This window comes from Monodelphis domestica, chromosome 7 (genome assembly GCF_027887165.1).
Source record: "Monodelphis domestica isolate mMonDom1 chromosome 7, mMonDom1.pri, whole genome shotgun sequence".
In the NCBI taxonomy this organism is placed as follows: Eukaryota; Metazoa; Chordata; class Mammalia; order Didelphimorphia; family Didelphidae; genus Monodelphis; species Monodelphis domestica.
This window is the reverse complement of record NC_077233.1, coordinates 271,598,858-271,613,911: the sequence shown is the minus strand read 5'-3', so window position 1 is coordinate 271,613,911 and position 15,054 is coordinate 271,598,858. Positions and strand designations below refer to the sequence as shown.

The following is a 15,054-nucleotide window of genomic DNA, read 5'->3' as shown; positions in this document are numbered from 1 at the left end:
TTTATCTATCCCAGTTGGAGCTAAGTTCTTATCTTGCCCCCAATTCAAGAGCCCATTCATATATCTGGTCTTTCCTAATCTGTGTGACATCATTGATTTCTTTTTTCTCTTTTACTAGGATAAATATCTTACTGTATGCTCTTTGATATTACTCAGAATGAAAGAAAATTAGGTGTAATTTGTGATGTTCTTTATTTGATTGATGGTCTTTGTTTCATGCAAAGAGACCAAGTCAATTTGTATAAGCTTGGGGATATCTTTTTCCCTTAAGAGCAATCCAGGGAACACTAATTCATACCCCCATACCTGTGATGACAAACTCTGGCATGTGTGCCAAAAAGGGCACACTGAGCTCTCTCTGTGGCTTCAGTCACCCACCAGACTTTGTTACTAAAAAGAAAAATGAAGTCAGGGCAGAGTTGTTCCCTTTCTCCTCTCAATGCACCTGAGGATATTCCTCAGTTCACCCATTTCACCCAGTAGCCTAAAGGGAGCACTTCCTCTGACTCCTGTCTGGGGTAAGTTGTTGGGGGGTGGTGTGGGTTCACATGCTGCATGAGAGTACAGTGCAAATAGCAATCTGTTGAGTCTGTGGCAAAGGTGATTCCCATGGTGGGGTTAGAGATGAGCTAGGTTTGAGGGGAGCATAACTCTTAGCATGGCACATAGCTGGAGGGGAGCAGAGCTAGAGGGGAATGGAATGCTTAGGCCACTCTCCTTCCCATCTCCACCTGTGCCTCTCATCATCCACTCCTCTGCCCAGTAGCCCAAACAGGTACTTCCTACTTCCCCTGTATGGAGCAAGAGGCAGGGCAGGGGGCATGGTGGGGCTGGGATGTGTGGCACTCTCTGGAGAGGGTGAGAAAGGCATTCAGTCTGGGGGGTGGGGTGAGAGCAGGGCCAAGCACTCTATCTCTAAAAAGTTCCCTATCACTGCCCTAAACCAAAGATATTTGAGGGGTCATAGTGGATATTATTCTAACCCACTAACTCTTTTTAAGACTTTTGTTTGAAAAAGCTACCAGCCTTGGAAGCACTCCTGCGGGTCTATCTGTTCCTCTCACATAGCTAGTATGCTGGTAGTCCAGAACCATACTCCATAGAGACAAGCCAGACCTCTGATCATATTTATCTGTGGAACCCATGAGCGGGGTACACACACACACACACACACACACACACATATATATAAAATATTCATCATATATTATAATTATATATTTAAATAACTAACACAATAATCATGATTTTGGCCAATATATCACATGTAATCTTGAGCGAATCTTGTAAATTCTCAAGACCCAGCTTCCTGGTATATAAAATCAGGAACTCATACAAAAGGATCTTTAAAATTCCTCATGGCATTATCAGTGACTTTTGAGATCTGTTTATTTTGCAATTAACCAGAAATAAGGGAGATTTTAATTGAATTTTAATTTGGGAACTCAAGATTTAATTGAGTTTATCACTAAGAAGTATTCAGATTCAAAGAAGAAATCCATGTTATGTCATTGGAAGAATACTGGGTTGGAAGACAGAGGGTTTGGCCTTTAATTCTGATCCTGCTACATATTACCTATTTGATTCTGGACATTATTTCACATTGCAAGCCTCAGTTTCCTCATCTATAAAATGGACAAATAGAGTAAGGTGACTTCTGAGATTCCTTCCACCTATTGGTCTTTGATCCTAAGAAGATTCAGTGGCTTGCAAAAGATAAATTGGTTTCTAAGGCAAACTTCTGAAAGTGTTTTGACATTAGTTCCAGTAGGTCATGAAAATTCTTAAATTGTGGACTGTCTTCCTGCTGGGGTTGGCAGCCCTTATCTATATAAGGCGAAGACCATTTAACATATTTTAAGTAAAATGAAATATGTGTCATTTGTCATGGTTGTGCAGTATGTACTTTTGGCAAATAGACCCTGATGGGTTTAAACTCTAGGGAATGTTTGCTTTATAGGAGCTGTAAAAATGGTTATTTTCCTATTTCATTTTTTCAAGCAGTTCTTAGCCATGCATGTTTAATGCAAAAAGGCTGTCACCCATCTAGTTATAGCTGCCCGAGAAAGGCAAAAGAGTTGTAAAAGCATAGCAGTTATAGAGCATAAATAAACAGCCCTTATTGCTTAATTACAAAAATATAGCCCCCAATAAAATATGGGCTGTGACCCAATACAAATAATCCCATTGTAAGCAGAACAGTCAATGGTGGTTGTAGAATCAAATGACTAAGTGTTTCTTTTAAGAGGTTTTCAATTTTTTTTAAGTGCTTAAAAGTATCAAAGCAAATCTTATGAGCATCTTGTAGAATAAGGAGCAGGTCCTATGCTTGCTAAAAACTTTGACATTATTCAGCATGAATGAAAAAGAATTGAATGTAATTTTTAAAATGTTCGTTAATAAACAAGAGTGGAAATGGCTTGTTCTATAAAGCTAGAAGGATCATATGCTTGATAAAGCATTTGATTTCATGAAGGTATAATAACAATTGTAAACATGTCTCTTGGTGACTTTCTTCTTTCAGAATTTTAATTAATTTACTATATTAATTTAATTAATTTTTGTTATTTTGAACTTGACATTTCAGTGATAAACAAATGTTTTCATATACAAAGAGCAGCATTCTTAGCATTTAGAACAGGTGCTACCCCTAGGTCTTTCCCAACTATTGAGATTATTCTCTTTTTCTAATTTTGAGTCTCAAGAAAAATAGTCAACTCTAAGGTGTCTTGCTTGCAATCTAAACTTAGAAAAATGAGAAGCCAAAATTCCATTGAATACTGGTTGGTACAGTAGATAATGTACCCCACTCATCCTCCCATATCTTGCCACTTGTAAGAAGTGTCTCAAAGAGAACTGAGGTCACTGAAAAACTAAAATAACCCCAAATGTAGAAGAAAATAGTTGAACATGTATTGGGATATCTTTAGGTGATTCTCTTCCCCTTCAATTATCCAGGTAATTCAGGCAAAACCGAAGTGTTCTGCCTGAATTATTCAGGTAATTGGACTTATTGAACTGTGATTAAAAGAAGAAAAATCAACAAAGAAAAACTTTTGATCTTGCTATTTTTGATGATTTAAGGAACAAGAACAGTAGAGTAGAAGTTTGAGAATAAATAACTTCATTCCCATGCATTAAAAAAGAGGGTATAATGATAGGGATTGTTCAATGAGCAATTTGATGAATCACTCAATTAACTGGATGAGATTACAGTGTGTATAGATCTTTGTTTGAAGTGCACCTACCTTAGATGCAGACACTCACAATGGTGACACCTTATAGAGAGGATATAAGGATCTTCTTCAATTGGTTCCCAGAGATTGGAGATTCTTCCAAGATAATCCAGAGTCTCCTGACTCTGAGTCAGGGTATGTAGAGTCTTGTCAGAAGAGTTAATTTCGAAAAATGAGATAGGCACCTTTTTCTATTTTTTTACCCCCCTTCTTTGGTCTGTCAAAGCCATGATCATCAGCTTTAGAGGGAAAGGATTCCTACCTTCCTTCCCATAGAAGCAGAAAAATCACATCACTAAGAATATATGCTTGCCCAGGTAACCTAAGATTCTTGAATCTCAAGGTCCTGGACTTCTGCCTATCCATTTCCTTTTCTGAGCTTGTCAAATACCAGAGTTTTTGAGAATAGACTTCCTATGACTTAGATCTGGGATCATTGATAAGAAAATTCTCGCAAGCACACATAAAGAGTTAGGCATATGTTTGACCATGGCTAGAGAGGAGAGTTACTAAGAAAAAACCATCTCGGTTATAGTTTTACTTTCTGGGGATGATAAAAGCAACATTTATAATTATTCTTATTGGTACCCATGTTAGTAGACTCCAGTGCATGGCTAGAAATTCTTCATGTGCAGTCTAAAAAAGTCTGCAGGTCCCTACCATAAAGGTAACTTTCTAAAAAGAAAATAAAACTGTACTCAAGACTTAATTGAACCAGAATAAGACCCAAACCATTGAAGAAACTTTCTGATTGTGAAAGGTATAAAAAGCCTGTAGATGGAGTTCCTCAGGTTAAGAGACTTTCCACTACTGTTCAAGTCGATATACCCTTTTGATTGGGCATGCCATCATCACAAAGAGGAAGAGAGGGGAATTACATCCAATTGAACCAATACTACATTTTTGCAGAATATCCTTTCCATGTTATTATGGAAATTTCCTTTTTTGTTCAATTTTATATAACATAAATGAGCATCTCGTTATTTCATTCCAATTCCAAACCTGAACTATTGGATAGTTCTAAGTAAAACCTGACCCAGAGTGACCAATCCCAAATTTGAGAATCGCCAACAAGATGAGAGTTCCTGAGTCCAGTTTTTCTGAGAACTAACCTCCTGGAGGGAGAATATTTCCTTCATATGGTACTTTGGGGAGAAAGAACGTCAATTGAAAATTGGAAACTGAAAGACTAAAATTATACCAGGGACCAGATTGGGAGAAAGAGTGCTAGAGATCTGGACCTCGGTGAGCTCATTATCATTGCAAATTAGTCAGTGCAGGTCCAGTGTGAAGGGAAATCATTTGATCAGCAGATCATGAAAGTAGGTCTAGATTCTGAGAGAAGTCTAAGGAGTATAGGGAGCTCTTTGAATACTTGATGTTTCTGTAATTGTCTATGAGTGACGGTGAATTTTCTCTCTGCATATTATCTATTTTCTGAAGTAGATGAAATCCAAAGTCACGTGATACTCACAGTGCAAACTAGGTAATTGACTGGGTGAGAGTTAGGAGACCCCTAGACACAAGTTATCCCTGAGTTTAATACTGGCAATTTCCCCAGAGTAATATTTCACAAACGACTCCTTGGAAATCAAACTAAATACATACCAGCCTAGAGTCCTTGAGGGGCCCTGGGCCATGATTTACAAACAATGAAACCCATTCTAGGCTATATACACTTTGTAGACTACTTATTCTGCTAGTGATGCAGAAGTGTTGTTTTTTTTTTACAAAAATGAACCTTGAATCTTTCCACTTGCCTCTCTTCCTAAGAATCTATTATAGAGCTAGTAGATTAGAATTTGATGAAGTACCCAATGCCAGTGCTTCTCCCTTTCATGTCCTCTCAAGCCTTCCAGGTTCCTCAATAACTTAGCAGCTTTTCCCTAACATACACATACATACAGACATCTACAGAAAACACACACCAATGAAGCTGCTAATAAATGTATGTCAGATGACCAGAGTTCCTTAACCTTCTTTCCCTCCCCTCTTTCTAGGGATATTCATATTTAAGAGAGGAAAGGGGAAGACAATTCCTTGCTCCTGAATGGTGGTGAATAGTTCCTTCCCATCTTAGAGCACCCAATGCCCTTTAATTTCTAGTCAATACACTGAAAGGTAGATCTTGTGGGGATTCAGATGTCTTCAGAGATGGACATACATTGGACCCTAAATATTGTCCTCCACATGTTCTTTATGTATACCATGTAAGATGTTAGGGATGAGAGGGATAGATTAATTAGGTGTAGGAATGCTACAATGAGCTTTGCTTATACCCCAGTACTTAAAATCATCTTAGAAGGCTAGAGTGGGAAGCAACCTTGGAGACCATCAAGTCTAACGCTCACTTTTTAGGTTAGAAAACCAAGTCTGTACTTTTAAATGTCTTGCTCAAAGGCACATAGTTATTGGAAGACTTTGGACTACAACCAAGAACTCTTGGCTCAGAGAACCAGTTCCCTCAACTTTTGGGACACCCCCTTCCTTTATTAGTGTTTAGTTAACATTAGGAAAATTTTCTTTCAGCAAACTTCTAAACCAAAATGAGTGGAGATCAAGGAATTTTGGCAAATGAAGTGTTTGCATTCAAATAATTGCATGATACATGGATTTTATTAAAGATTATCCTAGTTCTCCTGAATATTTCTCAGTATTATAAATGAGGTCAATGAGAGGTTTATTGGGGGGGGCTGGGTAATATATAACTCAGTATCAACAGTTTCATTGCATATGAAAAATAGGAATTGTACTCTCCCTGCTTCACCTAACTTTATTTGTATATTAATCAAATAGGATCTTGGGATCAAGACCCACTTTTATTTTCAGATCCCACAAAGCTCCTATGAATTATTAGGGGTTTTTAGGGGTAAGGGAGAATCTCTGAAATAGACTTGGGAGAAAGAACAAGCCAAATAAAGACTTAACAAAGGTAACAAGAAATTTTCTAACACCAAGACAAATAACTGTCTGATCACACACCTCAATTATTGCCAAACAAGGGATAATCAAAGTGTAATTGCAGCTTTAATACCATACAGTATAAAGAGTAGAGGTACTACTGTTAGATCTTTAAGAGGGAATAGAATCTCCGGAAAGGGGCATTTAACTGCTATCTGGTGACCAATAACTGGCATAGCTTGAGAAAGGCTATGTGAAGTATAGAGAGAGATGACGAGGAGAACTTCTTTCCTAAGAGTCTAAAAGTGTTCATGGTCATCTTTGATCAAGATAAAAGAGACAAAAATTTCCTAAGAGAATTTAATTTAATTCTTATGCAAGAGAATTCTTGAGAGCCTTGAATTGATATCTTGAGAGATCTGAATGGTGGAACTATGCTTGTAGAGTAGAGAATTCAACAGTTTCTGCTGATGACTAGAGGAGATTTTCTAGTTATGATTTCTTATTTGATTCATTGCTGAAATATTAAAAGACTGTATTGTTTATCGCATTATTAGTACATTATATGATCAGATGTTTACCTAAACCTGTCAGATTGGATTGGGGTTCAAGGAAAAGAAAGAGAGGAGATTTATAGACTTAGAGTTTATTTTATGAAATATGATGGAAACTCAGAGCTAATTGAAATCATTTATGAGAGAAATTATATATTTCTATTAATTTATGAGGAAATATTAGAATATTCTCCCCAAATAATATGAGACCTGGGATGAGGATTAATTAATAATAATAAAATTAATAATTAAGAAGTAAGATTATGGGTGGGGAATTATTATCGTTGTTAACTAGTGAGTTGCATTTGACATATAAGCTACAAATAGGGCTGGAAGTCTTCTAAACTCTTTTCCAAAAGAACAGATGCTATTAGCCTGACACATCTTGTCAGATTTTGTTATCATTGTGGCTATGTATGATACCTTTTAACCCTGGCTGTGCACTGTATGACACTGCACGATAGTCTACAAGACTGGTCTTATGAAGAGAGACTTCCCATACTCTTTGCCTTAGTGGATAGGTTCAGAGAACAAATAAACCTAAAGAAATGAATCCCATTAGACAATAGAAATAATCAGAGGAGACAATGGAATGAATAAGGGAAATGCAGTTCCCAACAGAGATAAAATGTGATTCACCATTTTAAGTAGCAGAGAGCATTGGGATGACATCTCCAGATGATATTGGTAACTTTAGCCCTAAGGTATGCCTTTTTAGCTGAAACATTTGTAATTCTGGGAGTGCCATAACCACAGGAGTTCCTAATGCAGTTGCTGTCTATAAATGTGCCCTGGACACATGGCTTTTTTGTGCGTATGCTCTATGTGTATTCACGGTTATGTATGTTCTCTGCATTTTTGTGCCACATTCTCTACAGGTAAGTGTAGCTCAATTATATTAATAATATCATATATATATAATATCAATTATATTAATAATAGATGTGATTTTTCTTATCATTTAATTTATTTATTTTCTTTATTTTCTTGTCATTTTATTTGCTATTATATTTATTAAAAAAAATTTAACCCCAAGATTGACTGGGAAAAGGATGTATATGAGGGAGGGATTCTTGTGAGCTATAGCTTTGAGTGAGTGCTGACACACGTTGATTCAAAACTGGTTTAGCTTTTCTAGGAACACATTGCAAAGGAATGCCCCCAACCACCTTATGTGCTTTTGTAGAAGCAGAGACAAAAAAAAAGAACAAATGGAGAAAAGAAAATTAGATTGATTTATATTCTAGCTACATTTTTAATGAATTTGTAATAGTTTGTGCAGTTGGTAGCTTCCTGTATTCACCAAAGAAAGAAAAGAAGAGGATGAAAGGAAGAAAGATTATCTTAAGAATCTAATTTTCCAGGAGAAATGGCAAAGCAGAATTATATTCTATTGTTAGGGATGTTACCACTGATATCAGGCATCTAGGTGTTCTTGAAATGTAAAGGATTTAGATTTTAAAATGAGGGGATGGATAATGATATGGAAATGAATTCTGGCGCCTAGATGTCTGAAACTTTTATATGGTGCTAATCCAGAGCACTGCCTATATTAGTTAAGTCTGGAGCTTTTTGATAGATTGGAGGTTATGGATACACAGAATATTAGGTTGGTTAATAGTCCCCATTAACACTGGAAGAGGTTTCCCATTCTAATCCCCTCTCAAATGGGACAACAAATATTCATTCCATTTAGTAAATCAAAGTAATTCAAGCATTTGCATTGGATTCCCCCAGAAAAGTGATTTCAGTTCCTTATTTTCTCCAATGCAGGAAGCTCTCAGTGAACATTGGTGGATTTTTCATTCTCATCAGGATTGTCCAGCATCTTTAACCTTCTTTCCAACATTTGCTTCCATTCATCTCTGAGCCTGCAAAGAGGAAACAAATCATATAGATAATCAGTGCATTTATACTGATGTCTCAGGGCCCAGCAAAGTCCTCTACATGGTTTTATTATGGGCCTCTTAGATGTCATAGATCTAGACACTGTTATAAACAATTTGGGTTATTTTCTTGTTAATGTGCTTTTAAATATTCATTATCTCAATGGATAAAGAACTGAAAGAACTAAGAGGGAAGAATGAGAATCAGGAAAAATATCATTGGGAAAATGTCCCTTGAAAAACTCTCTCCAGAAAAGGTGAACCAAAAGCTGTTTTTATCTATACTTAGTATGGTAAAAAAATAAAGTTTGCTCATTTTTAAAGGGCTGGATTAGAGTTTTCACTCTTCTTAAAAGATTTTTGTCAAACACCCTTACCTAACAATTCTGACACTTAGAAGCTGTCTACTTAGTCATCTTTGGCAATATCATTAGTACCTGCCACCATTTACCTTCTAAATGTAAGGAATTTAAGTGGAGGGAGAAATGAAGGGTTAGAAAAATGATTTCTCACCATCACTACTCTGTAATTTGGATCCTAAGAAAAGTTCCCAGTGGGTCAGATTGAGGAGATGGCTTTTTTATTATAAAGAGAGCAAGAACTCCTTTAATCAAAACTGAAATGGCCTTTAGAAAGAGTAGGGAGGATGTTTCTGCTCACCTTCAGATCTTACAAAACTTAGATTGGAGAATAGAAGAGATTTTCCCTAAAACTCACATAAGAGTAGCCAACAAGAAATACATGAAAAATATAGTCTGACTTGTTTAGAAGGGTCATTCTAAAGAAGCTACCAGTAGTCTTCTTGTTCCTGTCTTCCTCCTCTTCCTCCTCCTCCTCCTCTTTCAGTCTCTCATCCCCTTCTCTCCTCCTCCCTCCTTTCTCTCTCACTTTCTCTCTCACTCCCATCTGTCTCTCTGTCTCCCTCACCTCCTGTCTGTCTCTGTCTCTCTGTGTCTGTCCCTGTTTCCATCTCTCTCATTTTAAGTCCATTAGGACCCCATGACAAAGTGGGACCAATTAGCTATAGAAGATGTACTGAATTCATTTCCAGCTTATTTGCAGATATAATTCTGTGCCCTTTGGGGAGATTATAGTTAAGGAATCAATTATCTTTATATAAGTGATAGTTTTTTCTCTACAGATTTGAATGCTTGGACTGAGCTGGGAATTTTCCATGATAGTGTTTTTGATAGCCTCCACTAAATATTTTTCCCCTTGTTTTCTTGTGTGTGTGTGTGTGTGTGTGTTGTTGTTGTTGTTGCTGCTGCTGCTGCTGCTGCTGTAAGGAACCTCAAAGGTTATTCACCTCAATTCAATTTGAACACAAATCCATTTTATGCAATTCTGAAAAAAAGTAACCTTGTAAATACTACATGCAGAAATCTAAAGAAGGGAGAAACCACTGCCTCCTAGAGAAGCCTATTCCCCTTTGGAATGATACTAATCATTAGAAAGTTTTTAGTTACATGGAGTTAAATCTGATTCTTTTCAATTTCCACCCATTTCTTCTGGTTCTGCCTTCTGAAGACAATCAGAACAAGTTGTATCCATCTTCATGACAATCCTTCAAATACTTTGAAAGATAGCTATGAACCTATTCTTTTGGAGAATAAACTTCTTGCCTCTATTTCTTTTTTGGTATTTTTTATTTCACTGCTAGTTGTTTTTTTTTGCATTAGTTTCATTTCTGAATAAACCTTTCGTTCCACATAGCAAGGCTAGTAGTGTTATTGCTGGGTCAAAGGATATGTATAGTTTAACAATTTAGAACCCAAAGGAAAAAAAAGGAAAGCGAATGAAAAGAAATTTAGTAAAATTCCCAAACACATCAGCTGAGTCTGGTGACTTGTGGAAGACCTCCACCTGTATAAATAAGGGATGATGGTTCATTTTCTTATCTTTCCTCCAGGGGCAAGCTTAATCATTAGTTCTAGAGCTTTCAGTTTCATTTTTGGTTGTTCTTTCTCTTGACATTGCTGTAGACATTAAATATTGTATTCCTTGTTCTATTTACTTCATGATGCATTAGTTCAAATCAGACCTCCTACCTCTTTGACTTTTTCAATTTTCTGATGTATTAATATTGCATTTCATTCATGTATCACAATTTATTTAGGTATGACTCAATGGATACTACTGAGTGTTTTGTTTGTTGTTTTGATTGTATTTTTTTCAATGAAAAATGGGCTAGTTTCATTTCTTCCTATACTACTACTCCAACCTTGGAAAAAGAAAAGTCCTTGTAACAAGTATACCTAATTGAGCAAAACAAATTCTCCTATTGATCATGTCCAGAAAAATGTCTCATTCTGTATCCCAAATCCCTCACTTCTCTGATGGAGAGCATGAACATCATTAATCTTCTCCAACTGTGGTTCATGATTGTGATTAGCATTCTTAAGCTTTTCAAAACTGTCCATCTTTCTAATGTTGCTGCTATTGTATAAATACAAATATAATAAAATAAATAACTCCTGGTGCTGCTCACTTCACTGCATCAATTCAAACAAATCATCTTGCTTTACTCTGAAACCATTTTATGGCTTCTTACAGAACAATAGTATTACAACATTCGTCTATGACACTTTAGCTATTCATCCACCTGATGGGCATCTGGTTCCTAGCAACCACAAAAAGAACTGCTATAAATATTTTTGTAAATAAGCATCCTTTTCCTAGACTGAGGTAAGTGAATTATTTTCCTCTCCCAATTTGAATCCAGGTCATACAGATTACAATTGAACTTCTAATCATCTTCAAGGAGGTATATATAGTCAGTTTTGCTATGCAGAATTGCTCAATAAAAAGAGTAAGACTTATGGGAGAAATAAGTTTAGAGGCACAACCCTCAAAAATATTATTAGTGGAGGCAGCTGGGTGGCTCAGTGAATTCAGAGCCAGGTCCAGAGATGGGAGGTCCTGGATTCAGTTCTGGCCTCAGACATTTCCTAGCTGTGTGACCCTGGGCAAGTCACTTGACCCCCATTGCCTAGCTCTTGCCAGTCTTCTGATTTAGAACCAATACACAGTATTGATTCTAAGGTAAGAGCTTAAATATATATGTATATATATATATATCATTAGTAACATGTTAAAAAGATAAGAGCTTAATGACAAATAGAGCAGATTTATACATGTTAAGTGGTTTATAAAGATAGACATCTAGATAAGACAGATGGATGAAGAGAGAGAGATAGACACATACAGACAGAGATAGAGAGACACACAGAGAGACAGAGAGAGGGAGAGACAGAGACAGAGAGACACAGAGAAAGAGACAGAGACAGAGAGAGATAGAGAGAGAGGGGGGGAAGAAAGAGAGAGAGAGAGAGAGAGAGAGAGAGAGAGAGAGAGAGAGAGAGAGAGAGAGAAAGAACGAGCGAACAATAGATAGTAGTTTAGTCTGGGGTCTTGTGTGCCCATTCATCACTGTGATTTAGAAATAAATAATAGAGATGGATCAAATACTAGAGACTCACCAAATTACATTTTTTTCTTTTTTTGGTTCAGTAGCCAAAAACCAAAGTCATTCTTCTGACTGGGGAGCAACTTGGGAGGAATAGAACTCACACTTAAAGAAAAGCTGATGTATATTTACCAAATGACTTCTTCTTCTGGCTTGTGATTATTCAGACTTCCTACTGCCACCTGCTGGGTATTTTCCTTCATCATTTTAATGCTTCCATCAGTCTTTTGAAGTTCATTGAACTAAAACTGCAGTGAATCCTTCCAAGTTCTGAATCCCTTTTCCCTTATAAGACCAGTAAAGACTTGCCAGACTAAATAATGGAAGGAACACTTTTTCTTTTTTTATTTCTGATTTGGAAAAGCATCGGATTGAGTCTGCTGACAAATTTTGTGCCTAAGCTGTACTTATAAAATTGGGGGCTTATCTGGTCAATTGCATTTGTGGAGTTGTTAGCCCAGACTCAAAGCTCACGTCTGACATTTCTGAGCTTTCATGTTTTAACAGCTCCACAAGTATTTGCATGTCCAAAGTACAAAGACGGACCTCTTTCATTTCATCCCTCATGTTTGGGTTTTCCTTATGTCTCCCTCAACAATCAAACAACTATGTTGTCGAGGTTGAATTAAATCATGAGATTATAAACTCCTTGAGGGCAGGCACTATCTTTTATCTATGTTTGTATCCCCAACCTTTAACACAGTTTCTGGCACAGAATTGGCATTTAGTAAATGTTTATTATGGATTGATTGATAACTATCAGGCTGGGCTTGTCAGAATATTGTCTGGAAAAAGAGGTGAATTATGGGATCATAGAAAAATCTAATTAGACATTGAATTTGGGGTCTATTTAGCATGGTGTGCGGATTCTATGAATTAGCTGGCCATATTTACTTAGTTTTAGTGACAGCCTGGTGTAGAAGGGAGCTAATTAATCTTAGAGTCAGACTTAGTTTTCAATTCTTGCCTCTGACACATTCAAGCTATGCCATCAGTTAACCTTTCAGGGATCTAGGCAACTGTTTAAGATTATAATTACTCTATCATCAGAGGGAGACACTTCTACATGCCAGAAAACACAGATTTATACCCAAAAAATCCTAGAAAAAAAACAACCTAAACTGTAAGATCAATAGCAGTCAGTCTCCCTGAGTTCAGTTAATCAAATGCTCATTTTACATAAGAGAACACAGAGTCTCAGAAAGTTTAAAAGGTTTGTCCAAGGTTGTATATGAAGCAAAGAATTAGGCTTTCAAGTCAACTCCTTTATTTATATAAAACTCAGAAAGCAGAATCATGAGATGATATACAATGATCAAAATGATGTAAAAGAGGAAAAGGACATCTCGGATCTCGGATTCAGGTAATGTAGCAATAGATCTTTGGACCAGTTCCAAAAAAAGTATTTCCCTTTTTTGGAAAGAGATTGTTGTCTATGAAAACAGAATGCAGCATACTAGTCAGACAGGATTCATGTCCTTTTTTTTTGTTACAAGTGAAAATTCTCCCTATGATATAATTTTTGGGAAGTTCCAGACATTTATAAAAAAATCACAAAAATCATCAATAAAACACTTTAAATCTATATGTTACTCTTAAAATTGATTAAACATAAACATTCAGATCAAGAGTTAGCTGAGATCTCCTTTCCAACTAAAATTTTAAGAAGCATTTTAAGATTTCCAGTGAAAGTTTATATTGTAAACTTATCTAGTCTTCCTAATTCGAAAGGATGCTATTGTTGTGTCATGTCTGATTCTTTGGGACCCCATAACTCTCCATGGAGTGTTCTTGGCAAGGACACTGTAGTGCTTTGCCATTTCCTTCTCCATGACTCCCTTTGTCAGACAATCAGAGGTTAAGTTAAGCCCCAGATCACACAACTAAGAAATGGATGAGGCTGGAATTAAACTCAGGTCTAATCACCTGATTCAAGTCCTCTTAACCATTGAACCACAGCTGCCTCCTTTAAAAGGATAGGCAAGAAGACATGGATTGAATCATTTATTTCTTGGAATTTTGGTCTCATATCCTTACTAACTTTGTTTAAACTTCTGTGTGGTGGAGTGAAAAATATTCTAGATTTGGCTCTCTAAGCCTCAATTTCCTTGTTTGTAAAAGGAAAGGGTTTGGAACAAATGACTGATGACTTTCAGCTCCAAATCTATTGTTCTATTAATTTGCACTTGTTTAATGATTTGCTTGAGGCCTGGACCAATTTGGTTCAGACAATGGGTTAGCAGGCTTGTGCTAATTAGTATTTTTGTGATCAAACAGTTATTTTTTATGGGCCTGGCAAAATTCTCACTGGCTCTGCCTTTACTTGAGAGTGATGGTGTCCTAATGATGCACCTGACAGCTGCGAGTCTCAGTAGCCCATAGAATACAGGACTGCTAAACTGAGTTTAGACTTTGCTTAATTTCATTTAGACAATGAGCCAGTAGATGTGTGCTAATTAACAGCTCTGTGATAAAAGTCTTGTTTTCACTTTGTTTTTATTCTCCCTAGTTTTTGATGGAATATATGGCTGTGTTAGCCCAGGCTGAGGGGGTGTAACAGATGCTAACACTGGTCGTTTTGTTGTATTTTCAGCAAGGCATAGAGTAACTGGAAGTTACTAAGAAAACACTAAGATTTTCTTTAACATTCTGACTAGAAGGGGGTATCAACTGACTCTTTTAACCCTTTTCTAATTGGCTGAAGAACAAATGTCGGGGCAGTTGGTTGGTTCAGTGGCTAGAGATCTAAGCCTGGAGACAGTAGATCCTGGATTCAAATTTGATTTCAGATTTGTGTGACCCTGGGCAACTCACTTTAACCTAGCCCTTACTGCTCTTCTGCCTTGGAACTGAAATGCCCAGTTATCCATCCCAAGGATGAAACAAAGACCAACAATGTAACACACAGGAGGGAGTTTATTAAACAAACTGCAGTTTGGGCTCAGCACTCTAAAAATGGCTGGCCCCGAGTCTGGGGCTTGCAGGCTTTTTATACACTTTTATGGTAGAGG

At 36.8% G+C, this 15,054-nt stretch overlaps 1 protein-coding gene across 2 annotated transcripts in view; it reads right to left on the bottom strand.

Moving 5' to 3' along the window:
• Positions 1-7,922: 7,922 nt before the first annotated feature.
• Positions 7,923-15,054, bottom strand: part of FAM240A (family with sequence similarity 240 member A) — a 40,108-nt gene continuing 32,976 nt past the window's right edge. For both annotated transcript variants that reach the window (XM_016423785.2, XM_016423784.2), the window contains one exon: positions 7,923-8,562. In XM_016423785.2, coding sequence (XP_016279271.1) covers positions 8,472-8,562 — 91 coding nt within the window. In that variant the 3' untranslated portion in view covers positions 7,923-8,471. The remainder of the gene's footprint in view (positions 8,563-15,054) is intronic.